The following is a 26,095-nucleotide window of genomic DNA, read 5'->3' as shown; positions in this document are numbered from 1 at the left end:
AGTTGCGTAATGCAATTTATGATATAATATGTTAGTATTTTAGCATGTGTATGAAGTAAAATAAATATTTATTTTATGTAATTAAAATTTATTATAAATATATTTAAAAATATAAATTGTATTATGCTGAAAGTTTGTAAAAAACGTTTTTAAAATATATTAGATTTACAATAAAAATGTCCAATAAAATAATAGATTGAAAATGATGAGAATTTGACTATATAAGTTGAATAATGCAATTTATGATGTAATCTGTTAGCATTTCAGCATGTGTATGAAGTGAAATAAATAATTATTTTAAATAATTAAAATTTGGGATGGGTGTACAAAAATAAATATAAATAAATAACTTATAAAATAAACATATAAAGTAAAATAAATAACTAGTAACTCCAACAATATAGTTTGGGATCGATGAGATAAAAAAACATATGACTAAATAACTTATGAAATACTTGTTAAAAAAACAGAAAAGAGAAAATAATGATTATTGATGACATAATATTTAATTGATGACATAATATTTAATTATTCCTATTAATAAATATATTGGTTTCTGCAACCATTTTATATGCTTTGTAATGATTTTTTGGTGTAGATATATTTTTACTTAATTTTATCTTTATTAATATATTTTATTATTTTATTTTCTAAATTTTACAATATTTCAAAATTTAATTTAAATTATCTGCATTAAAATTATAAAAATTATTTTCTTTATGTAAAATAATTGTGATACAAAATAATTTTATTGTCATAGTAAAACTAAATAAGTACATGCACATAGCACGTGTTTTATATTTTAATTTATAAAAAATGAATAAAAACCCATCATGGTAATGAAATTTAGTAGACATTTGTGTAAAAACTATTTTTATATGAACAATATCACTTTTTAAAATGTGAAAGAAAAATATTTAAAAAATTATCTATTGAAAAAAAGCAAAAGTAAATACTGAATCAAAATGCTAAAAAAATCCAACCTGTATAAACTACGGTAATTAAATTGGTTGTTCCTGGATCCAAAAAAATCAAATTTTGTAGTTGCACTTGTAATGGGTTCCTTGGTCCCCTAATCACAATCATAGTGCAAAATTATTGTGTCTTGAGAATCACTGACAACCATTTCAATTCAGGATATGGGTCCAACCTTCTATAATTGTCTTCTTCCATCACTGTTTTTAGCCAACTTTAATAGGCACAATGACCCCTTCAAAACCTTCACCAAACAATGCTTCGTTTGTTTATGTCACAATAGGAATCATGTGGTACACCAAAAATAAGGGAAGGGTGACCTTAGGTCACGAAAACGAATACGAGGAATTTTTACACACAAACCTTTACATTGTACCAAAAATATTTCATTCCATGCATAAACTAACCTTCAAACGGTGAAACTTATATGCATCAAATAAATCATGTTTAATGCATTTGGATGGTCACTGAAAAAGTAAAATATAAAATTAATATATAAAAAAATTAAATTATAAACTCACTTTATAAAATTAAAACTAATTTATTTTCTATTACTGCTGTATATTAGTTGTTGTTTTAAGTCAAGTCTTTTAGATAAGATGTTAGTGTTAAAAACAGCAGCAGAGAGGTGAAGCCACCAAGCAGAGAGGTAAAGCCACCAACATAGCTGACAGGAATCACAAGAGGTAAGTACTATATCTCAATTCTATCTGAATATCTGAATACTTAGAATGTTTGAGATGAACCTATGCAGTTGCGTGCTTGAGAAGGTAATCGTATATTAAATTTTGCCTGTCATTAATTTGACTCATTGAGTCCTCCATTATCACCCTCGACTCAACTGAATCCTCACGCCCTCATCGCATATCCGGCTTTTAACAAAGTTTTATCCCGCAGCATCACAGCACCATTCTAACCTGCAAACAGAACACACAACCAAACCAGAATCACACACATTCTTCATCGTCAATAGAAACCGTCCATTGTTTCTGTTATAACCCCATCCCTGCAATTCAACGGCCCAGAACCCCGTTGCAGCAACAAACATTCATTTCTATCCTTTTCCCATCCTCTTCATTCATCCACAAAATCAGAACGGAGAAATAGAGGGAGAAGAGCGTGACGGTTGCGAACCCAGTCGTGGTGGCGGCACGGTTGTGGCGAGTCGCATAGTCTATGGCGTCCTTTTCTCTCGCGGAAGAAGAGAATTGAGGATTGGAGATGAGTGAACGACCGGCGTTGGCCGGAATCGCTGACAGTAGTCTCCGGAAATGAGCGGCAGCGTCCGCGGCTATGAGGAAGAAGAAGCGGTCTGTCTCGTGCTGGAGAAAAAAATGAAGAGAATTCGCAAGGTTCTCATCCGCGCCGGCGACGGTCTCGATCACGAGCACCGCAGCGGTGACATCCCCGGCTGTCCGGAAATGAGCGGCGGCGAGCTCCAGAGGCTAGGTGAAGGTTCGACGGAAGCCGCTGATGTTGGATGAAGGTGTACGAATCAGGAGTTAGGTTAATTAGATTCACTCAATTTCTTTTTCTTGGGCTGACCATCCTTTCTGCACTTGCACCCCCACAGTTTGCACCCCTCTATTTGTTTTACTTGGTCTGTTTTCATTTCGCTTGTGCACCCCTGCATTTTCTCACTCCCTTTGTTTAGTATTTTTTTGTTTTGGGATGCTATTCTCACTCCCTTTGTTTAATATTTTTTTTGTTTTGGACTTTATTGTTTGCAAACATCACTACTTTTCGCAGCACCCTGCCATCTGCACCCCTTTGTCTTTGTTTATTGTTTTTAACCTGTTTTTGTATTTATTTCATGCTCTCACACATTATTCACGCACTCTCATATTTTTGTTTTTTCCATTTTATCTATTTTTTTTAATTAAATCCCACCATTATAATTTTCTTTTTACAAAAATAAGAGAAAACAAAAATATTTTAAATTATAAAAATTACAAAAATTGAAATTTTGAAAAATGAATTAATGTTTTCTTTCCTTTTGGTGTCTGTCCGGACCGCTCGCGTAGTGTGACATCGACTTTCAAATAATTCGAAAATACAAAAAAAATATATATAAAATTTCAAAATATAAAAATATCAATCCTTTTCAAACAAACAATCTTTCTAAGAACGATGTGATCCTTGGTTCTCCGGTGTGAGAGCCAGTCTTTGTCAGGTTTACCTTCAAAAAATAAAATAATTTTTCAAATATCTTTTAAAGAACTATGTAATACTGATTTTTAATTTTGAATAAAAATATGTAGGATTAAGGTTAATCCTTGTCGGACCCAAAAAAATCAAAACAATATTTTTGTTTCTTTTAGTATTATTTGTCTTATTATTTTTGGCAAAAATTAACATTTTGAAAAGTACATTAACTTTGCATATTTAATTAAAGATATCTCCTTCGGACGGACACATTAGGGTGCTAACCTTCACTACGCGTAACTGACTCCCGTACATAACAAATAACAAAACTAGTATCTAGAATGTAGGTCAACAAAGGAGCACATGTACACCATCTAGAAGCCTTCTCGGCCAAGACATGGTGAGTAGACGATCTAGATGCTTCTAGACGTCTTGGTGGCCAAGGTATATGGTCATCCTTTCTAGATGGTTCTAGAAAGCTTTGCTACTTCTCTCTCCTCCACATGTGCTCTCCATGAGTCAAAAAGCTAAATTACAGCTCAAAACACACAAGCTTGAACGTGATGTTCCTACATACCTTCTTGATATGAAGAAATCAGTAGCGCTCTTTCAACCAATTGTTCGTCAATTATAGATGAATATCACATCGAGGCTATATTGGATGGCCTCCCAGATGAGTACGACTCATTTGTCATCTCTATCTTGTCTCGCATTGATCCCTACATCGTCGATGAGATTGAAGCGCTTCTCCTAGCCTAAGAAGAGCGTCTTGAGAAACATAAACAGATCAATCATCCCTTACAAGCCCACATTACTTCCTCTCAGGTCAATGCCACCTCTTCTTCTTGGTATAATTCTTTGCAACGTGGTCGCTCAGATAATCGTGGTTGACGTTTTCTATCAAGATCTTCATCCCAAACACGTGGTGGCTGATCTTTTCAAACCACTCCATCTCGCTCATCTTATTCAAGAAACATTCAATGTCAAATCTATTTACAGATGGGTCACGGTGCCCCTGATTGCTGACACAAATTTACTCAAGATTATCAACCATAACCTCAAGTCCACATTGCTCAAGCCTCTCCACCTACCGATGACAATCTTGATCAACTTTTTTTCGCCTCCACGGTCCTTGACTCAATATGGTATCTCGATAACAACACATCACACCATGTCACTAACGATGAATCTATTTTCTCTTCTCAAAACTCTTATACTAGTAATGAACGCATAATATTAGGCAATGGTTCAGGTTTGCCAATTTCTTACATTGGCTTTGCTGTTATGTCCTCTGATAATCATAATGCAAAATTTATTTTGAAAAACCTTTTACACGTTCCTAACATTACAAAGAATCTTATAAGTGTATCTCAATTTGCACATGATAACAAAGTGTTTTTTGAATTTTATTTTGACTTTTGTAATGTTAAACACTAGGGCTCCAAAGTGATTCTTCTTCAAGTAAGAATTAAATATGGGATATACGTCTTTTCTTCTCTTCGGTCAACTACTTCATGCACCATGTTACCCACCATGAACTCCATTGTAAAAAGTTCTCATACTTTTGCTCTATTGCATGCACAAATGGAACATGCTTCCCAAAGTACTATCAAACAAATTCTGTACTCTTGTAATCTTCATATTAACAATGTTTTTGAATTCTGTAATGCATGTACTGTTTCTAAAATTCATCAACATCCCTTCTTAGTGCATATGTTGGTTTTCCTCTAAAGTATTGAAATTATGCCTTTCTTAGTGCTACACAAATTATTAATCACCTTCCAACACCTGTTTTGAATAATAACACCACATCATACTCTGTTTCACAAAAATACCGATTACAACATGTTTCGCATATTTGGTTGCTTGTGTTTTCCTATACTTCGCCCTTTTCAAAAACACAAATTTAATTTCCCGTAATGTTTTGTTTAATAAGCAAATGTTTCCTTACAAGATTACTCCCAATCCCTTTGAGCCTTTTGATTGTTTGCAACCTGTTATCTCATCACAACCTTCTCTAATAGTTCTCCTCCTAGAAAAATCTCTTACCCTTCTGTCTCAACCTGATTATTCCAACACCTCTCATTTATGTTCCACTCCTTTATCTTCTCTAAACACCATCACCGAGCCAAACATAAAAACCTCCCTTGATACTTCTAATCGTTTTTCAGCCTCAGAACATTCTTCAACAAATGATATTGTTGTTCCCTCTCCTCCTCAATCTTCATACATCTATCCAATGAAAACCCAGGCCAAATTTGGCATTTCAAACCCAAAACTTTTGAAACCATTGTCACCAATCTCGTGCCCACTTCTATCAAAGTTGCTCTCACAGACCCTAACTAGTATAGTGTTATGAAAGTTGAATTTGATGTGTTATGTACTAACCATATTTGGACTCTAGTTGATCCACCACCCGTTTCATATGTTATTGGATGTAAATGGATTTTTTTAAAATAAGTATAATAAAGATGACTCTTTGGAAAGACGTAAGGCTCGTTTAGTGGCTCAAAGCTTTAATTAGGTTGAAGGGTTGAATTTCACTGAGACTTTCAGCCCCGTAGTCAAACCAACTACAATTCATGTTGTTCTTTCTTTGGCAATTTTAGCGAAGTGGGCAATCCACCAACTTGACATCAACAATGCATTTTTGCAAGAAATTGTATACATGAGTCAACTGTGAGGATTTTCATCCAATACTTCATAGGTCTTTCTTCTTCGCAAAGATTTGTATAGCGTTAAACAGGCCCTGCGTGCGTGGTATCATAAGCTCAACACAACTCTTACTTAGATGGGTTTTCTATCCTCTATCAATGATTCTTCATTATTTACACAATTTCAATGGTTCTATATTACTAATATTAATCTATGTTGATGATATTTTTTTTGGTCACAGTAAACAATGCCACACACATCAAATTTCTTATTTAAGCTCTTCGCAATCAATTTGCTTTGAAAGATCTTGGTTTGCTCATCTTTTTTATTGGCATTGAAGCATATTGGTCACCCACAAGGGCTCTTCATCTAACTCAAACAAAGTATACTCATCAAATTCTTGATAAAGCTATAATGCTTGACTCCAAACTGCAACCATCACCAATGATTTCTTCTTTAAAGCTTATTGTTGATGCTTCAACAAGCTTCTCAGTTCCCACTCTGTACAGACCTCTCCAATACCTTACGTTCACCAAGCCTGACATCACCTTCTCTATTAATAAGGTGCGCCAGTTTATGCATAATCCACAAATACATCATTGACAAGCTGTTAAAAGAATCCTTCGATATATAGTAGGCACTCAGTCCCATGGCATTCGTTTTTCTCCATCCTCTACAAATTCCTTACAAGCTTTCACTGATGCTGATTGGGGTTCTTACCCTTATGACTGTAAATCAACATCAGGCTACCGTGTTTATTTCGGCAACAACATTGTCTTGTGGTCTTCCAAGAAGAATAAAAGTGGTTTCACGAAGCTCGGCCGAAGCAGAATATCGAACCCTTGCATCCCCAATGACCAATATCTCATGGATACAATCCCTATTACATGAACTTCATATTGTTGTTCCAACTCCGATCATTCACTATGATAACCTTGGAGTTGTTCTCCTCACAACCAATCCAGTAATGGACTCACGAACGAAGCACTTTGAATTAGATCTTCATTATATACATGATAAAGTGAAACCAAAATAAGTTTTTGTTCGTCATATACAAGCATGGTTCCAAATTGGATCTGCTTTACATGACTTTTCGTTAGAAACTCATATTGGTTAATGTCCATCCACCATGAGTTTTCGGAGGGTTGTTAAGGGATATAACATGTGTTAGTTTATATAGGATTCTCCTCATCTCTCTTGTACACATTTGCCTTTCATAAAATAATATAGTTTTCGTTTCATCATTCTTTCCTAGTCTTACATGAAGAGGGGAGAGATGGAGGGAGGTATAAGGGATTCAGTGGCAAAAAAGAAACAAAGAATGAGAAATTAGGGTTTTAATAAAATATTTTAAAGGGTAAAATGAAGAGATTGAAAATTATAAGGGTACAGGAAGAAAAAGTTAAGGTACATGAAAGAGACAACCTACTAAGAATCTATAACTACATTACTCCAATCAAATATTATAACCGAATAAGATGATTTACATATAAATTGATTATTTTTTAAAGGCCATTTATTCTCGTCGTATCGAAATTTTGACTTGCACTCTATAAATTTTTGGATTCTAGATTTAGAATACAATTTTTATATTTTGAAATATAAAATAAAAAAAAATATTTTTTATTTTATATATAATATATTCTTGTATGGAATCGATATGCCCTGTAGGGTATGGCCTTGTCCTTGTCGCTATAGTTGATGAGTGTCTAGCTTCTGTTAGAATGTCCAGCTCTTGTTAGAATGTCCTTGCCTGATTTAGAGAAAGAGGGGGAAAGGGTACTTGCAAGTACTACGACGCTCAATCAAGAAGTATATGAGTTATTGTATTATAACAGAGAGATCAGAATGTCCTTTACCTGAGACTCAACTATTGTTTGTATTGATCTTTCATTAATTACCTTTATAAGCGAATTCCCCGCACCCGCACGTTTACGTCTTTCGAAACGGTATCATTCAATATCGTAGACATTCTACATATTGCAGTGATAAGGACGAAAATTTACTACGAACATTGAACGTGACTCTTTTTTCTTTCCTTGTTGGAATTTTTGTAGGAATACGATTTGTTAGGCCATACTACTTTGAATTCATCACTCATGTATATTTGTTTTGTTTTGCTTATTCAATTTTTTTATTATTTAAAAATTTCTCTTCTATATGTTGTAAAACCCCTATTAAACCCTAGAAATGGTCAATTTGTTGTTGTAGGTTAAAAATCGGAGGAGGGCATGGATATCGTGTGGCAGACTCCAGCAAATCCCCCGCACCTACATGATTACGTCTTTCGAAACGGTATCATTCAATATCGTAGACATTCTACATATTCCAATGATAAGGACGAAAATTTACTACGAACATCGAACGTGACTTTTTTTTCTTTTTTCTTTCCTTGCTGGAATTTGTGCAGGAATACGATTTGTTAGACCATACTACTTTGAATTCATCGCTCATGTATATTTGTTTTGTTTTGCTTATTCAATTTTTTTATTATTTAAAAATTTCTCTTCTATATGTTGTAAAACCTCTATTAAACCCTAGAAATGGTCAATTTGTTGTTCCAGGTTAAAAATCGGTGGGCGGGGAAAACCATTGTAGACTTATTTGCTGAGGAGTTTAAAGGTCGGCCTTATGATTATTATGTAAGAATTACGCCTACTCATTTATATTTGATTTGATGATTTGTCTGTTGGATTTTTAATAAACTTAAATGTATTAACCATTATGGGTAACTAGTCGTTGTAAGTGGTTAATGCACTAGCCGTTGGAGTTTAGGTAGTTAATCAGTTAACCATTTATAGCTGTTTATAGCTGTTTTTATTACAACGGTAAAAAAATGTGAATCTATAAATTGTATTGTGTATTGTATGAATAAACAACACAAGAGGTGAATAAAGTTTTTTTCACAAGAACAAGTAGAGAGTTGTTGTCTACATAGTGCTAACAAAGTGGTATCAAGAGCCAGTTAACTTGAGTGTCTGAGTGGAAAAAAGAGAGCTATAGAACTTGAGTGTTTGAAAAAAAAGAGCAAAGAGCTAAGTATTTGCGAAAAAAATAGAGTGAAATGGCTAGCCTTACAAACAATGTTTCCCTGCCCAAGTTGACAAAGGCTGTCAACTATGACAATTGGAGTTTAAAAATGAAGGCTCTTCTTGGCTCCCAAGAAAGTTGGGAGGTGGTTGAAGATGGTTTTAATGAACCAGCCAACACTACAGGTTGGTCAAATGCCCAATTGAAAGTGCTGGAAGAAGCGTGTATGAAGGACAAGGCAGCTTTGTACATCCTGTACCAAGCTGTGGACGAGTCCTGTTTTGAGAAGATTGCAAGTGCTAAATCTTCAAAAGAAGTGTGGGACATATTGGAGAAGGCGTATAAGGGAGATGACCGAGTGAAGCAAGTGTGGCTTTAAACACTCAGGAGCGAGTTAGAGAGCATAAGGATGAAAGAGACCGAAGGAGTAGCCGAGTACATTACTCGAGTTGAAATCATGGGGGAACCAACTTACTAGAAATGGAGAGACGTTACCCGCTAGCCGAGTTGTGGAGAAGATCTTGAGGTCATTGACAAACGACTTCGAGAATGTGGTGTGCGTGATTGAGGAGTCCAAGGACCGATCAAAGCTCACGGTTGAAGAGCTTGCAGGATCTCTTGAAAATGTCAATTACTCCAAACGAAGATGTCATTTGAAGATGAGAAAGCTCAGAAAACTCAAGGTAGAGGACGATATCGAGGAGGTATAAGAAGCAGTCCTGGTGGTAGAAGCCGAGGACAAGAAGAGAAAGAACAATCCGATCAATAAAATTGGCACGGAAGAGGACGAGGTCCATGGAGAAGAGGTCAATCAAGCAACTCAAATGTTGAGTGCTTCAAGTGTGGCAAGTATTGTCACTATGCAAAGGAGTGCTACTCGGGCAAGTGTTTCAGTTGTGGTAAGTCTGGACATTTTGCCAAAAATTGTAGATCTGAAAGTGGAAAGGAAGAGACGATCAACCATACAAAAGATGTTGTAGAAGAAGCGACATTGTTGATGATGGCGCATAGCTCAGGAGCCGAGCATAAGCAAGTGGAGAACTCGGCAAGAAGACCGCGTAGCATGGAGAATTCAGCAAGAAGGCTCAGTATCGTTGTTAACACGACAAGACAGTCGAGTAGCACGGATAGGTTAGCAAGACAATCGAGTAGGTTGCATAGGCTGGTGAGACATGTAGATAGCCCGAACAGTGTGGTGGAGCGTACAGATACCCTAGACAACATGGTGGAGCGTACAGATACCCTAGACAACATGGTGGAGCATGAGGCCAACTCGGTTAACTTGGTGGAATCGGATAAGTTGGTTGAACAAGTGGATTACTCAGATAGCTCGCTGGAGCATGTAATCCAAAGGTTAGATATTGCAAAAAGAGATTTGCAACATAGAAATGAAAATGAGGTTAGAGACAATTCAATTCTACAAGCAAGCATAGAGAGAAAGAAGTAGGCTTTGCAAAAGCGTTGCTTGGAACTTAAACAAGATGTTTCAAGTTTGCAAGAACAGTCACAAGTAGAGATGAATCTAAGAGTTGAATTGGAGGTGCAAGATGAGGGGTGGCGACTTGCAATAGATGAGGAGATAAATGCGATCGAATGCAACAATACATGGGAATTGTCTTATCCCTTTATAGGAGGTCAGCCTATTAACAAGAATATGGTTAAGAACAAGTTGTCTACTAAGATAGCAAGGAACCCAGTGAATAACAAGTCAGCCAAAGAGAAAAACAAGTTAGTCAAAGAGAGGAACAGGATGACCAAAGAGAAGATCAAGTTGACTATGGAGAGAGTAGAGAACAAGCAGACTATAGTGAAAGAGGAGTCGTCCATGAAGAAAATGAAGAACTTGACTATTCATGAAAGGGAAAAGCACAATGTGAGAAGAGTTATTGCACGTGGACAGCGGGGATGAAGAATAAAGGAACGAAGATTAAGAATAAAAGAAGCATTTAAGTTTATGGGGGAGTTTTGTTGGGTTTTTAATAAACTTAAATGTATTAACCATTATGGGTAACTAGCCGTTGTAAGAAACTAGTTTTTGTGAGTGGTTAATGCCCTAGCTGTTGGAGTCTAGGTAGTTAATGAGTTAGCCGTTTATAGTTGTTTTTAGTACAACGGTCAGAAAATGTGAGTCTATAAATTGTATTGTGTATTGTATGAATAAACAACAACACAAGAGGTGAATAAAGTTTTTTTCACAAGAACTAGTATAGAGTTGTTGTCTACAAAGTGCTAACATTGTCTAATGGTAAGTTTCGCTTGTTTTAACTAGTTACAATTTATGACAAACCTTTCATAATAATTCAATACTCAACAAACAAGTCACGTTAAGGGAATGAAATTTGCTATGGTTCCTGATAGGTTTGGTACCCTTGGTGAGTTGTCGACAATTACCTCGAGTTTATAATAAACATTTGATTTTATATTGGATACTATCAGAAACTAACTATAATAAACATTTGATTTTATATTGGATACTATCAGAAACTAACTAACCGCATTGCAAATGCAGTATCCATAAGAAAAGAATGGATACTGGAGTAATGTCTTGTGATGGTTATTATTATTGTTGTTGTTATTTTTATTTGCAAGAGATGTTTTGAACACTTTCCTGAACAAATGCCATCATTGACTACATACTCCACTTGTTGTGTTCAGCTCAGTGAACTTGATGTTGCCCCAGTATTTTAATTAATTGATAGTTTGTGTTTAACATTGTAGGTTAATGCAGTAAAATGTGGAAGGATTCAAGTAGATGGTGAGATGGTATCAATTTCATACGTAGTTAAACCATCTCAAAAGATAAGCCATTTCTTACACAGGTTGGGTTTTAAACTTTATGCTTTCATTCTATAAATTTAGTAAACCTTGCAACTGATGCCACCGAGCTTTCAGGCATGAACCACCTGTGATGGCTTGTGATGTTCTTATTCTTCAAAAAGAACCAGATGTGCTAACTATTTGTAAGCCAGCATCTGTTCCTGTAAGTATGCATTAACAAATGGGTTAGTGAAGTGCCTATGTTGTAAAACTGTGATAACTCATGTGAAGTAAAATAATTATGCAGAGAATAAGTTCTGTCATGAATTAATTTTTCGTGAAGTTCAAGGTGTTAGGTGAAGAAACATTAAGGATTTTATATATATTTCTAACACCTATTTATATAGAGCTATTTGTGATTGAAGCGTAGATCATAATTCTAATGGTATGTTAAACGCAATGAAAAAGAACTGATTCCTTTATATCATTTAAATTATTTCCTCTGGTTCTAACAAAGGAAGTCAGGAATTATAGTGAATTCTTAATTAGATACCCATGTAATGGTGATATACTTATTGATGGTAGTTTGCTCTAAATTTCGTATATGCAAAAGCTGTGAATTTTAGCTGTTACGTAGGTACATCCATGCGGTCAATATCGTAAGAACACTGTTGTTGGCATTCTTCAAGCTGAGCATGGGCTGACACCTCTATTTCGTATCCAAAAATGCATTTTGGAGAAGAGATAAATGTCATTTGTTGATATGGTTTAACATTTCCAATTGGCATAAATGTAGCTTCTTTCTTGCCCTTAATATTTTTTCACACCTTATCCAGCCACGGTGTCTCCTTTCTCCATTTTGTACTTGCATTTTCCCTTTATTTTTCAAACTTTATCCATTTGTATTTGCAATTTTACCTTGACATGATCATCTCAGCTGTTCATCGTCTGGATCGCCTTGTCTCAGGACTTCTTATTTTGGCGAGAAATGCTGCAAAAGCTGACATCTTTAGGCAACAGGTGACTGTAGGAAGTGATGTTGTTTTGCTATTAACAATATTTTCTTATAGAATATTTAGTTTCTAATACTAAATAAAAGGTTAAACTATTTGATTTTAATATTTACATGACATCCGATGGACAACTATGTTCCTTTAGATAAGTCTTTGAGCCCAGGCAGTCAAATTTACATTATAATTAGAATCGTAGGGGACTCTCTAAATCGTAAATTGTAGTATCATAATACGTATTGTAGATCCTACTCCTACATAGATATGAGATATGTACTCTATAGACAAAATAAATAATTAAAAAATATTTAGTCACAAGGTCGCACTTTAAAATATTGAATTGAACTTAAGCTCATCATAAGCCATAAAAAAGAAAGCATGTCAATTAAGTCATAACTCATGACAGACAAAAAAACAACCTAAATACCTAATTAGGTAAGTCTAAGTAGCCTAAACAACATACAAAATCATCAAATACCAACTACCAAGTCCAAGACAAAGAATACCTAGATAGCTATAGCATAAACAATAGCTATCTAGTATGAATCTTTCAAATTAAAATAAAAGTTGAAGGGATCTTCATTAGGTGCATCTCCTTCTTGAAGCACATCAATAAAAACATCCTCCTCCTTTAGAGGTGGGATGGCAAGAACATTGTCCTCTTGCCCATTTCTTTGGGCTTGACCTTCAACCAAGTGTTCATTATTTCTATTTGAATTTGGGGCATAATTCAAAAGAGTAGAAAAACCAAACGAAAGGTATTCTTTAGCATTATCTCTCCTTAAGATTTTGGTCACTTGGTCAAATTCTTAATTTCATCTAGGAAAGGCTCAAAATATATTTGAAAGTTCAGACCTATATTTCATTAAGTAAATCCTAGTACAATGAGAATATTTATCAATAAAAGTGACCAAATAACGAAACCCAAAGGATGTGACTTGACTTGAACCCCAAATGTTAGAATGAATTATAGACAAGACATTATTGCATCTTGTTTCTGTTCTGTTTAGAAAATGATGAGTCCATCTTCATGCTCAAAACCGTAAGAAGGAATGGAGGAGAATCCATGGATGCTAGGAAGGAGGCTAGAGGAATCCAGTAAGAGGAGCTCTAGCATAAGTTGATTCACAAAAGGAGAGGTGTGTGGAGTCATCTTAACAAAGTTTCTCTACTATATTCATAAATGATTTTTACAAGGTCCTAAGCTCTATTTATCGGAGAAAAGGAGAGCTAGGTGGTCTAGAAAAATGTAGGGAGAAAGGATCTAGAATGTGGTAATTGGAGCCATAAAGAGAGCATGAGGAAGGTGTGACCTTCCAACTAAGCAAGTCACATGGAGCTTGCCCCTAGGAGCATAAGGAGTAGCTTGGTGGACAAGCTTAGCTCGTGAAGGATCTAAAATCTTTTGAAAGTTTGCGCACTTCTCCAAGGCCCAACAAAGAGGATTTTACTATTTTGTTTATTCACTAAAGCAATACATCAACTTCTTTATTTATAGAGATCTCAAACCTTAAAGTAATAATTACAAGAGATCTATAGAATCTTTTAAGAGCTTATAATAACTTCTAATAATACATTTAATATACTACCAACAACTTTTAATATTGCATTTAATATTCAACTTACAACACTCCCCCTCAAGGTGGTGAATGGATATCTATCATTCCCAGCTTGCATGTGAGATTATGAAATCGCTCCATGGGAAGACCATTCGTGAACAGATCAGCTAACTAAGGTCTAGATGGGATGTGGGAAGTAGTGATAAGACCACTATCCAGTTTCTCTTTAATAAAGTGTCGATCTATCTCTATATGTTTAGTCCTATCATGCTGAACTGGGTTATGAGCAATGCTAATGGCTGACTTATTATCACAATAAAGGATCATAGGTTCTTCACATGCCACTTTAAGATCATTTAGGATAATTCTCATCCATAGCAATTCACACAATCCTTGTACCATAGCTCGGAATTCAGCTTCTGCACTAGACCTTGCAACAACATTTTGTTTCTTACTTCTCCAAGTCACCAAATTTCCACCCAAGAACATGCAGTATCCTGAAGTGGATTTTCTATCTATGATAGACACTGCATAATCTGCATCAATATACACTTCCATTAATAATTTTTCATTTCTCTTAAACAGTAATCCCCTTCCTGGACTTTTCTTCAAATATTTGATATGTAAATGTGGATTGAACGAAGAAGCTACTCTTCCATATGTGGTGGAGGTAGGAGTGGGCACAAGGTAAGTTGCCAAGGGAAAGTGTCAAGGATTCATCTTGGAATTAAAAGGTCTACAAATACAACAAGAATTTTTCGTGTTCCAATTGGGAAGGGCTGGCATCTTTTTGGGGTTAGAATGGTTAGCAAGTCTCAGAGAAGTGAGGGTTGATTTTGGGCAGTTAAAATTGACAATAGGCAAGGGCGAAACAGAGCTGGTTCTATCAAGTGAACCCACCATATCTAAATTTGATTCTTCCTTGAAGAAAATGATGCAAGAATTAAAGCAAGAAGAATTATTTTCAAGCCCCAAAAGGACTGCCACCTCACCGCCATTATGACCATGCTATTCATCTCCAAGAGAGAGTTTCTATTCCTAATATCAAACCGTACAAATACTCTCACTAGAAGAAGAATGAGATAGAGAGATTAATCCAAGAGATGTTGCAAGCTGGAATTATTAGGCCTAGCATCAGTCCCTATTCAAGTCCAATTATTTTAGTCAAGAAAAAAGATGGAGGATGGAAGTTCTGTGTGGACTATCATGCCCTCAACAAAAATCACCATACCCAACAAGTTTCCTATTCTAGTAATAGAAGAATTGTTGGATGAATTGGCAGGGGCAACTATATTTTCAAAGTTGGATTTAAAATTCACGTATCATCATATCCAAATGAGAGAAAAAGACATTGAGAATATTGCCTTTCGAACTCATGATGGTCATTTTGAGTTTTTAGTCATGCCATTTGGGCTGACTAATGCACCCGCCACTTTTCAGTCATTAATGAATGAGATTCTTAAGCCCTTTCATACAAAAGTTTGCGTTAGTCTTCTTCGACGACATTTTGGTATATAGTCCAACTATAGACATGCTTGTTCAACTGTTGACGGAAGTGTTAGAAGTGGACTTTAAGCTTAATATAACATGGTATCAAAGCCATTGTTTAAAAAAAAACCTATTCTAATATAAATACCTTGATGTGAGGGAGGTGTATTGGAAGTCCCACATTGGTCAGGAATAAGGTGATTTCAAAATATATGTGGTAGCAAATCTCACCTTACAAGCCAGATTTGAGGGGTTGAGTTAGGCTTAAAATTCATTTCTTAACATGGTTTTAGAGCCATGGGTTATTGTGCCACCTGCTATAAGGAAGTTTGTTGTTTGTTGGGCATGTTGTTCCACCTGCTATCGGGTCGCTATTGGACCACCCATTAATATCTATTTCTACGCTCGAGATGTATATACCTCGGCATGAGGGGGGTGTATTGGAAGTCCCACATTGGCTAGGGATAAGGTGATTTCAAAGTTTATAAGTGGGTGCAAACCTTACCTACAAGCCGGTTTTGTGGGGTTGAATTAGGCTTAAAGTTCACTTAAGAGGAAGTGTTGAAAGTGTTGCAGGAAAATCAATTGAAACTCAATAGAAAAAAATGCAGTTTCAGGCAACTGAGTCTGGAGTATTTGGGACACACAATTTCTAAAATGGGGTGGCTGCTGATCCAAAAAAAGTAGAAGCCTGTTCCTAAGGATGCTAAAGCTTTGAGAAGATTTTTAGGAATAACAGGGTGTTATAGAAGATTTGTGCAAGGGTATGGCAGGATTACTAAGCCTCTTACACAATTATTAACAAAGGAAGGATTTAATTGGTCAGATGAGGCTCAACAGTCTTTGGAAGCTTTTAAAAGTGTTGTTTCTCAATTGTCCATGCTAGCAGTTCTAGACTTCACAAAGCCATTCACCTTACAAACTGATGCATCTAGTAGAGGACCAGGGGCTGTGTTGTTACAAAACTCCTTCCTTTTGGGGTAAAGCTTTATCAGAAAGAGCCCAAAAGAAATCGGTGTATGAGCAGGATTAATGGCAATAGTACATGCAATTCAAAAATGGAAGCACTATCTTATGGTAGACATTTTATTATACTAATAGACCAAAAGAGCTTAAAATTCCTCAATGAGCAGCATATGTTGACTGAAGAACAATTTAAATGGGTTTCCAAGCTCCTGGGGTATGACTTTGAGATTCAATTCAGACCAAAAAAGGAAAACCAAGTGGCAGATGCCTTATCACGTCGTGAATATTTTATGGCTGTATCCTTGTTCCAAAAAGACGAATGGGAGACATGGGAAACCGAAGTCCAACAAGATGAGAAGTTGAACTCTTCAGGCGTGACTTATTGGTCAACGATGACACTCATGAAGGCTATGAATTGAAGAAGGGTATGTTATTTTATCAAGGAAAATTGGTTTTACCCAAGAAGTTTTCCCGCATCCCTTTTATCAGTAAGGAGTTGCATGAGTCTCATTTAGGAGGTCACAATTAGGACAGTTGTGTGACAATGGTCATTTAGGAGGACATATGTCTTTTGTATCTTAGTTTTGGAAGGAAAGGTTGTGGAGAGAGAGGTCTCTCGAATTACCTGAGTTGTATTAGAATTTTGTTCTCATTCCCTACTTCATTGGTAAGGAACTAGACAATATTGGAATAAAGAGTGTCTTTCTGTACAATTCGTTATTCAGGGTCTATCAGAAATATACAAAAGGTAGAGAATGAATTTGAGAGCTTATTACCCTCTCTTGGGTTCTCAAATTTATAATGATATTGGAAGTTTAGATATAATGAATGAAAGGAAGAGAAAATAAGGTCTCATCTTGAAACTAGATACATCACAAAGTACACTGCAACTTCTCTATAAAGTCTATTTAAGATGACCTATTCTAACGTACACTAAAGTTCAATTTCTTCTTTTGTGATATCAATATCTTGACATGCTTGTAACACATAATTTATTTTGTTTTGTGTGAAATTTTTTATACATTATCACTATAGAGTTTAATTGTTACAGATAGAAGCTGGTTTAGTCCACAAACAATATATAGCAAAAGTAGTTGGAGAATTTCCTGAGGATGAGGTATCTTTTATATGATATGGATAAGATGTGTTACATATACTGTACATGGTATTTATTACTTTCTGCATGCTATTTTGATGGACCTTGAAGGTCTTGGCATTGGAATTACTAAATGCTATTGCTATATTATAATATTGTAAATCTTATTATGTTATTTCCGAACGCATTCCCTTTCTTGCATATTGATTAGGTTCTCATCTTATTTTTTCCTTTTCTCACATCATAATAATGGTTAAGGATCTAATTAAGAATAAATAATATCTAATTCTTAATTGAAAGAATGATTGTCAAATTGGAAAGTTATGTTTTGCTAAAATATCCAATAAATGAAACATTATGTTGAAGAAAAGCCCTACAACTTTTTCATATATGCTAAAGATATAATTTCCTTCTTCCTTTGGTTAACATAGTTTGGTATAATTAGAGGGTGAACTTTGTGATTTCTGTCTCATGATCCTAAAAATAGTCTCTATGTATGTGGGAGAAGTCACATTCATCATTCCTAAAACTCCCACCTAGTTAGGGCCTTGTGCACTTGGGCTTCCTAAAGAATTAGATTGACATTTTCAGAACATGATGGGAAGCATTCTCCTTTTAGTCGTTAGTTAACGTTTGGAATATTAGATTCACAGTCAAAAACTCATGGAAAAGTAACTAAAAGCTAGAGTCTAGTTTATCTACATAAGTGTTAACAAAATATGCACATTTTCTACCATGTACTTCATTTGATTTCGAGATATTGGGGGCATGATAGTTTTTGTTCCTGCTTCTTGGGTTTTTGATAGTTTTGCAAATTGCAATTATATAACAATTATAAATAAGGCAACTGATGAAATTGTAGAAGCAGTTGATCTTTTATGTATATCTTTTTCTTAAAGAAGGCAACTGATCACATATGGGATTGTGTATATCCATGGGTCTAAATTGAAAAGCTCTCTTTGAGAGGCATTGATGAGAAGCTTTGGCCATGGGCATGAAAGTTTTAGATGACGATTGTCGCTAAATAAGTGAATGCATGTAGTAACATGCGGTTAGGAAATGGAATGTTTATGTAAGAAGGAAGAAATTAAAAATTAGTTAGTTGGTTAGGAGGGTACAATCTTCTTAAAAGCAAGACTTTATGGAGGTTGGCTTTTGTTTGCTTGGGGTTACGTTTTTCGTTTGTTGAGAGTGTAGACAGGATCCTTGGTGTCTTGTGGGAAGGGAAACATTATCTCTATACAATGTACAAATTGTATGACTAGTTCAAATCAAATAAATGAGGTATATTCAATGTTTTGTGCGTGTGGATTACGTTTCTGTATGCATGTGAACCTTGTTAACCAGGTTTCTTCTATGAAGAAGCCTATCAATTGGTCCAACCTTCCAGATCCAAGGAGGAGGAGTCATGGAAGGCCGAATAGGTGCTTTGGAGAGGTGGGCCAGCAAATAGAAGGTGAATGAAAAAGTAAGAGATAACATTCAAGAAATCAAAGAAACACTATGACCAAGAAATGAGAAAGAAGTTCAGATAAAACTGAGAATTCTATCCGTGGAGGAAGAAGGGGAGAAAGAGTGGAATGTAGTGATGATTCTGAGGAGGAAGAGGAAGAGGTACAAAGGCATTGAATGAAAAGGGTGAAATTACCCACTGTTAGAATGTAATAAGCTATTAAAAATTTGTAGGAAATTAATAGTTACATATTCTAGCAATTAGGATAATTGATTCCTATTTATTAGGTGGAAATTATGTGCTTTATATTCTTCAGTGTCATTTTAATTTAATCTCCATATGGAAGCTCACTTGCTCCTAAAATTACTCTGATCTTTTTACAAATAATTGTGTTAATGTTCAGGATCGGTGTATCGGTTGGAGCAGGACATGAGTATCGAGGATTATACTATCTGTCACAATCGGTTACGTGTATCTCAACTGCATCTCAAGATCTTGAACATCAACACTTAGGTCATCCTAGTCCTACCAAAATGTGTCTAATGCTTCCAAGTTTTTCTCACAGTTCGTTTTTTCAATGAGAGTCTTGTTAGTTAGGAAAACATACTCATAATATCTATGGTACTCAAGTTAATAAAAGTGTTTCGTCACCTCAATGGCCATTACAACCCTTTATACCTAATGCGGTGTGGGAGGATATTAGTCTGGACTTCATAGTCATTCTTCCCAAATCCAATGGATATGATGTCATCCTAGTGGTCGTGGATAGGTTAAGTAAGTGTGGGCATCAATTGTCAATGATTGAGATCCCACTTTCCCGAGTCTCTTCTGGAAAGAGTTGTTTCGGTTGCAAGGTACCCAGCTCGACATGAGCACAACTTACCATCCAAAGTCAAATGGCCAAATTGAAGTTTTAAATAAGACTTTGGAAACATATTTAAGATGTTTTGGTTTTGAACAACTAAAGACGTAGTTTGTGTTTATTCCATGGGCATAATATTGGTATAATACCAACTTCCAAGGACCAGCTATGAGTTTGTACCAGATGTAAACAGACCTTCACCCTCCTTCAACAGATTTGTACAAGTTGAGACAACGACGGAAGCGGTGGCATAAGATTTATTGACTAGGGATGAAGCCCTTAAACAACTCAAGTTTCATTTAACTAGAAGCGGTGGCATAATATTTATTGACTAGGGATGAAGCCCTTAAATAACTCAAGTTTCATTTAACTAGGGCAGAACGACAAATGACTAAATTTGCTAATAGACATAGAAAACCATCACCAATTAATATGGGGGATTGGGTGTTTTTCAAGAATCGCCCTTATAGGAAAGTTTCAATGCCAACAAGGTTACATCCTAAGCTATCAACTAAATACTTTGGGCTCTTTTTCATGTTGAGACAAGTAATGACAGTGGCTTTTTGTCTGCAACTTCTTGAGATAGCACGTATCCATCTCGTTTTCTGTGTTTTGTAGTTGAAGCGGGTTGTGGGAGCACACCATGTGGAGAAGGAGCTCCCAGAGGAGTTACAAGGAAGATCTTCAATTTGTCTTCCCAGAAAAATGCTAGAGAAGAGGATTATTCAATAGCTAGAGCAAGGAGAACCAGTTCAACAGGTTTTGATTCATGGAAAGATGGAGGACCTGAGGCAGCTACATGGGAGGATATAGCCACTATTAAATTCCAATTTCCAGACTTCTACCTTGAGGACAAGGTTGCTTGTACAAGGGAGGTAATGTTAGGAAATGGAATGTTTATGTAGTTCGATAGGAGGGTAGTTTTCCTTAGGAAGAAAATATATAGGTTGGCTTTTGTTTGCTTGGGGTTACGTTTTTGGTTTGTTGAGAGTGTAGACAGGATCCTTAGTGTCCCGTGGGAAGGGAAACATTATCTCTGGACAATATACAAATTGTGTGATCGGTTTGAATAAAATAAACAAGGTATATCAAGTGTTTTGTGAGTGTGGATTACATTTCTATGTGTGTGTGTGAACATCGTTAACTAGGTTTCTTCCATCAAGAAACCTATCGCATCGAGTGTAGCATGTGAAGAAGAAACGGTTTGGGCAAAACAATTGTTTATTGTGAAATTGAGAAAATCGGTGCATATTGCTCTTGGTAAGATTAAAACAGGTTGAAATTGTTAATTCCAATTTTATCCACCATAGGATTGCCTATGCTTGAAATATTTTTGAAAAGTATGAAATAGACTTGGTTTGAGTTTAGAATTGTTAAGTTATTTTTGTTAATCTGAAAACATAAGCAACAATTGTGTACCAACTCCATAATTTTCGTTATGTTTAGTTCCTTCGTGGGAGTGGTTTTTTGTTTCTGAGCATGAGTTTGGTTTGTCCCTCGTGTTTTTGTAATTACTTTTCTCTTCCTTTATATGTAGCTTTTCATATGGTGACATATGATTGTTGCACTTTGTAGTGGCAACCTAGGTGGGATGTTGAGATTCATAGTGATCCCTTACATTTGAATTTAAAAAATAAAAGCAATTCCAAATGCGTCATGGTTAACTAAAACTTCAGTCTGAGATGTCTTGTCATTTTTGTATGGACTGAACTTTAATTTGCCTAATATATAGATTTTAGATATAGATTATTAATTTTTAAATTCTGAGTTAAAATTTCATAATTTTCTAATTTGACCAAGTTTGTACTTTTCAGCTAATTGTTGATGCCAATATTGACTATAATGCACGTGAAGGAAGGAGCACAGCGGAGGTGAGGCCTGGGGGGATCCTACATTATTTTTTGTTATTGAATGTCTGGATGCATTTAGATTGTTTTTTGTTTTCATTTTCAGTTGATATGTTTTCACTAATAATTATAAAAATGTCACTTTGTTTGTGATCAACATGTTTCATATTTGAACGAATTTGCAAAGGGAAAACAACGATTCCTTATAGGGAAAAAGTGCTATATTTATAATTATAATATTAATGCATTGAAGGAAAAACACTTTTATGATGTAGGTATTTTAGTTATTAATAGCTTCTGTGATAAATGCTAAAGCAACATTTCTTTTGTATGGTTAGCCATTTCTTTCTTTTTCTAGAATATAGTCTATTGTTATGAAACTTTTTGGGCATACTTTTAATACCATTTTGTCTATATAACCTTCATCTAGTTGATTAACTTCTATTTAGGACTGATATAGAGGCTTTCCTTCGAGTTCTTAAGTACAACTTTAAGCCAAAAAAAGAGCCATGAAATCAGTCAACATTTGTGACTATTTAACTAATGTTGAGCAACTAACTTTGAAAAATATGCTATTCAACTTTAAATATGGCATTTATAGCTAAAGTTCAGCTGAATAAGTTGCAGCTGCCTTGTAATATCTTTTAAGAGCCTCACTTACCTTTTGGTGGCAAGCCCTAACGTAATGGTAAAATTTCACCTTGCTAATTGGTTGGTCATGGTCTCAAATCTGGAACAAGTCTCTTTGCATATGCAAGGGGAAGGCATTTTACAATGACCTTCTGTCATATCTTTTTTGTAGAAAGGAGCCTTTTCGTGCTGGTACTTTTAGCTTCTTTTTATTAACAGAATTGCTTTTGTCATAGTTCAAATTATATATATCAGAATTAGAGCAATGCGTTACAGAATCGGAGTCCAAGGTAATAGATTGTTGAACTCAACAAGGTTAACATCGTAAGAGATGCAAATAGAACAAACAACATGGATTCCTTTGTCTTTTCTAAATGATCTGATGTGTAAAACTTGGACGCATATGACAGCTAAAACAAAATGTTGGTGATTATATTGGGTATTCTTATTTTATTATGTTTCAATAGTAGCTAACATTGTCCAAGGAAAAGTAGGCATTTGTTCTTGATAAGTGGAAAGACAAGTATCTTATGGAATATCTGAATGAAAATATTTTTTTTAATGAAGGTCAGAGACTCCGCAAAGGGGAAGCCTGCGTCCACAAAATTTACTCGGATTAGTACTAATGGAACTCAAAGTATTGTTTTATGTGAACCTATCACTGGCCGTACTCATCAGGTAGGAAAATGTTGGTTGATTTAGATTTCCTTTTTCTTTTTATCCGAGATTAAGCTGCATATTTAATATCTTCATATCATGCTCTCTATGTCTGTTATTTAGTTTAAACATTGCTATCTTGTGTAAACCTCCCATAGAAATAATAAAAAAAAGTTCTATTATCAATCTATATTGGACATCTACGTGCATACGACCTTATGGTGAAGTGTCCAATTTGATATACAGTTTTTGTCTTTGACGTACTTTTGACATGGTTCAAACATAAAGTTAAAATAGGGACAAATATAATGATTTTCTAAATGCATGAACTTGTAAACTTATTGCATAAGTTTCTATTATGACTATAGAAATATGAAAAAAATATATTTGATCACTACTTTTTAATTTTAAGATATTTTAAGATATTAGATAGATGGATTTGATTCATTTTTGTATTAGGTAACAATATGATTATATTATTATATTTGACTAATCTTATTTATAGATGATTGAGTGTATAAATATTGATTGTTAAATTAAATAATTCATAATGATGTAATATATAAATTTGTGTTCTTGTGTCGTATATCTTGAAGACTACACATGTCGAAATGTCCGAATCCGTGTTTTGTTTCCGTGTTAGTATCCATGCTACATAGTCAATGAGAACATATTGTATAGCAGGCTTCTTACACGCAAATGTATGATTGTCGTTGTTCTGTACAACTTACGAAATACAAGAGATGAGATTAACACGACATATGTAGTTGGAAATATTAATTCAACTATGACCAAAAACATCCTACATTTAGTTTTGTTCAATTTATTATAATTTATATATGGTGCTTAACATACACCTCTGGTGTAGATACGTGTTCATTTGAAGTATTCAGGGCACCCAATAGCCAATGACATGTTGTACATCTCAGAACAAACTGTTGATCGATCTGTCAAAGGGTCGAGTGCTGATAGATCAGCTCGTATATCTGATGTTTCTCTGACATCAGATCTTGATGAAGTCCCCAATGCATGCAGAGAAAATTCCAGTGAAGATTTTAGCATCGACCCTATGTGTACAAATTGTCCAAATTTGGCACCCAAAGGGTAAGAAACCCATTATCTTAGAAAACAATATTTGTTGTCTAAACTCCAAAGTGCAAAGGGCAGACCATAATAATTTGGTTGAGCATAGATTTTCTCGTAGTCAAGCATTTTCAGTAGTATTACATCATATTTGAGCATAATTAGAGAAAAATAGAATATGCCACTACAGATTTTACAATTACTCTGCTTATATCAGGACATGGGGATATTGGAATTTGGTTAAATATTTATTGGAACGAAGTAGGAGCTTTACGTTGCTTATTGTTGTTGATCTAGGCTTTGTGTTTTCATAGCAAAAAGCTCTTTTAGTGAATATGACATTGTAGATTCCATTGTTGATCTAAATAAGTATTATTGTCTTTTTGGTGCAAAATCATGTCTTAATTTTCAATATTTATACTTTTTTTTGCTATTTTGTGATTGTTTTATGAATTAATATATGGAAACATATCATTTTTTTATTTGTTCTATTAGCAAGACTTGAAACTTGTAATTCTGAAGATTCTTTTTTGCCTATCCTTGTTGTAAATCTCAGATAGCTTGACCATTAAGTTTTCTTGTCGAGCTTATAATTGCAGATATGATGGTGATGAAGAAGGTCTATGGCTACATTGTTTTCGTTACACGGGGCCTGGATGGACGTATGAGTGTCCACATCCTGATTGGGCGAAACTTATCTAGACAATTTGATATATTTTTCATCGTAAATTTCAAACAAATATGCAACGACTTTTTGAGTTTTCATCTGAGTATTGTTGGTTACTGAAAAACTGTTTAATCTTTTGCTATTATTCAGGGACACTAGATTGGAATGATCAATTATTGTTACTATTGATTTTTTTTTCGCGTTGGAAAATCATTAGATTATTTTATTTTAAAATGATTAAATGTTTTCTATAGTGCATACATACTTTTACCTTTTTGGACGAGACATTTGTAACTTGTTATACCATAATGCTTTGCATTCAGAAACTTGTGTTTTAGTTCCTGTTAAAATAGTTTTTGTTTGATTAATTGCATGTATTAATACTTTTAAGATCTGTCTGAAGATTAAATTGATGAAACTTTTTGATGCAAGTTGAGATGTTTAAAATTATTGGTTGAACTATTATGATGAAATGAACAACCGACGATGAGTGAACTATCATTGGATAAGGATTTTAGCAGTAGTTAAATCTCTAAGTCCATTTTAGCTCAATTAGTTTGGGTCAAGTATGTTTTAGTCCTTGAATTTTAACTCCAAAATTGAAAATTGTTTATATTTGAAATTTTGATATATTTTGGTTTCTAAACTTTAAAAATGAATAAATATAATTTTTTTAATCTAATTTACGTCAACTTCTCTTGACTTTATGAATGTGTTTCATGTTATTACTCGAGAAAGTTATTTATATTGTTTAACACATTTGCAATTTAATATTTAATAGGAAATGCGTTTGACAAGTTAAAAAAATTAATGTAATTGGGTTAAAAGGATTATATTTATTCATTTTTTAAGTTTAGAGATCAAAATGTATCAAAATTTTAGACTTGTGACTGTTTATAATGAGATGTTTCGACCAGGTGATGAAAGTTTATAATGCTTGTGATACAATACCAACCTCTAATGTCGGTATAAGAACTGCAGCATCACCATAACCTTTACCAAATGAGAGAGGAGACAATCACCATGTAACATGGTGGAACCTTCAAAGCACTTGACTACAAAAAATCTTATTAAATACGACAGTTATTTGTGGTATACAATGGCGTTTATGACTGCCATATTTTGTGCATGTGGCGGATGTAGGTACCACCATATATTCTATTGTCACAAAGTATAATGTGGCGGTCTTATGTGAAACGCTGCAACACCCGCCAT

General features: G+C 34.7%; 1 protein-coding gene across 7 annotated transcripts; it reads left to right on the top strand.

Annotated features, from left to right (window-relative positions):
• The first annotated feature begins 1,281 nt into the window (after positions 1 to 1,281).
• On the top strand, positions 1,282 to 25,067 carry LOC114179271 (RNA pseudouridine synthase 7-like). 7 transcript variants are annotated; one of them, XM_028065540.2, is made up of 14 exons: positions 1,463 to 1,661; positions 1,873 to 2,481; positions 7,987 to 8,070; positions 8,186 to 8,229; positions 8,340 to 8,417; positions 11,524 to 11,624; positions 11,698 to 11,785; positions 12,200 to 12,278; positions 12,500 to 12,582; positions 17,637 to 17,702; positions 21,811 to 21,867; positions 23,041 to 23,151; positions 23,999 to 24,234; positions 24,813 to 25,067. In XM_028065540.2, the coding sequence occupies exons 3-14, from the start codon at positions 8,007 to 8,009 to the stop codon at positions 24,913 to 24,915; spliced, it is 1,110 nt and encodes a 369-aa protein (XP_027921341.1). In that variant the 5' UTR covers positions 1,463 to 1,661; positions 1,873 to 2,481; positions 7,987 to 8,006; the 3' UTR covers positions 24,916 to 25,067. The 7 variants fall into 7 exon arrangements, with proteins under 7 accessions (XP_085527121.1, XP_085527120.1, XP_027921341.1 ...); XM_028065538.2 differs by lacking the exon at positions 1,873 to 2,481 and having other exon boundaries at positions 1,465 to 1,661; XM_028065541.2 differs by lacking the exons at positions 1,873 to 2,481; positions 8,186 to 8,229 and having other exon boundaries at positions 1,500 to 1,661.
• The last annotated feature ends 1,028 nt before the right edge of the window (positions 25,068 to 26,095 follow it).

The sequence above is a fragment of the Vigna unguiculata genome, chromosome 3 (genome assembly GCF_037176805.1).
Source record: "Vigna unguiculata cultivar grain cowpea cultivar isolate G323 ecotype 2 chromosome 3, ASM3717680v1, whole genome shotgun sequence".
Lineage (NCBI taxonomy): Eukaryota > Viridiplantae > Streptophyta > Magnoliopsida > Fabales > Fabaceae > Vigna > Vigna unguiculata.
The sequence above is the reverse complement of the archived record's forward strand: the minus strand, read 5'-3'. Positions and strand labels throughout refer to the sequence as shown.

Bases quoted from the DNA above. Each gene is read 5' to 3' on its own strand.
- LOC114179271 (XM_028065540.2), top strand. From the start codon at position 8,007: ATGGATATCGTGTGGCAGACTCCAGCAAATCCCCCGCACCTACATGAT. The intron at 8,071-8,185 runs GTATCATTCAAT...GAATTTGTGCAG, and splicing joins TGATTACGTCTTTCGAAACG to GAATACGATTTGTTAGACCA. The intron at 11,625-11,697 runs GTTGGGTTTTAA...CCGAGCTTTCAG, and splicing joins ATAAGCCATTTCTTACACAG to GCATGAACCACCTGTGATGG.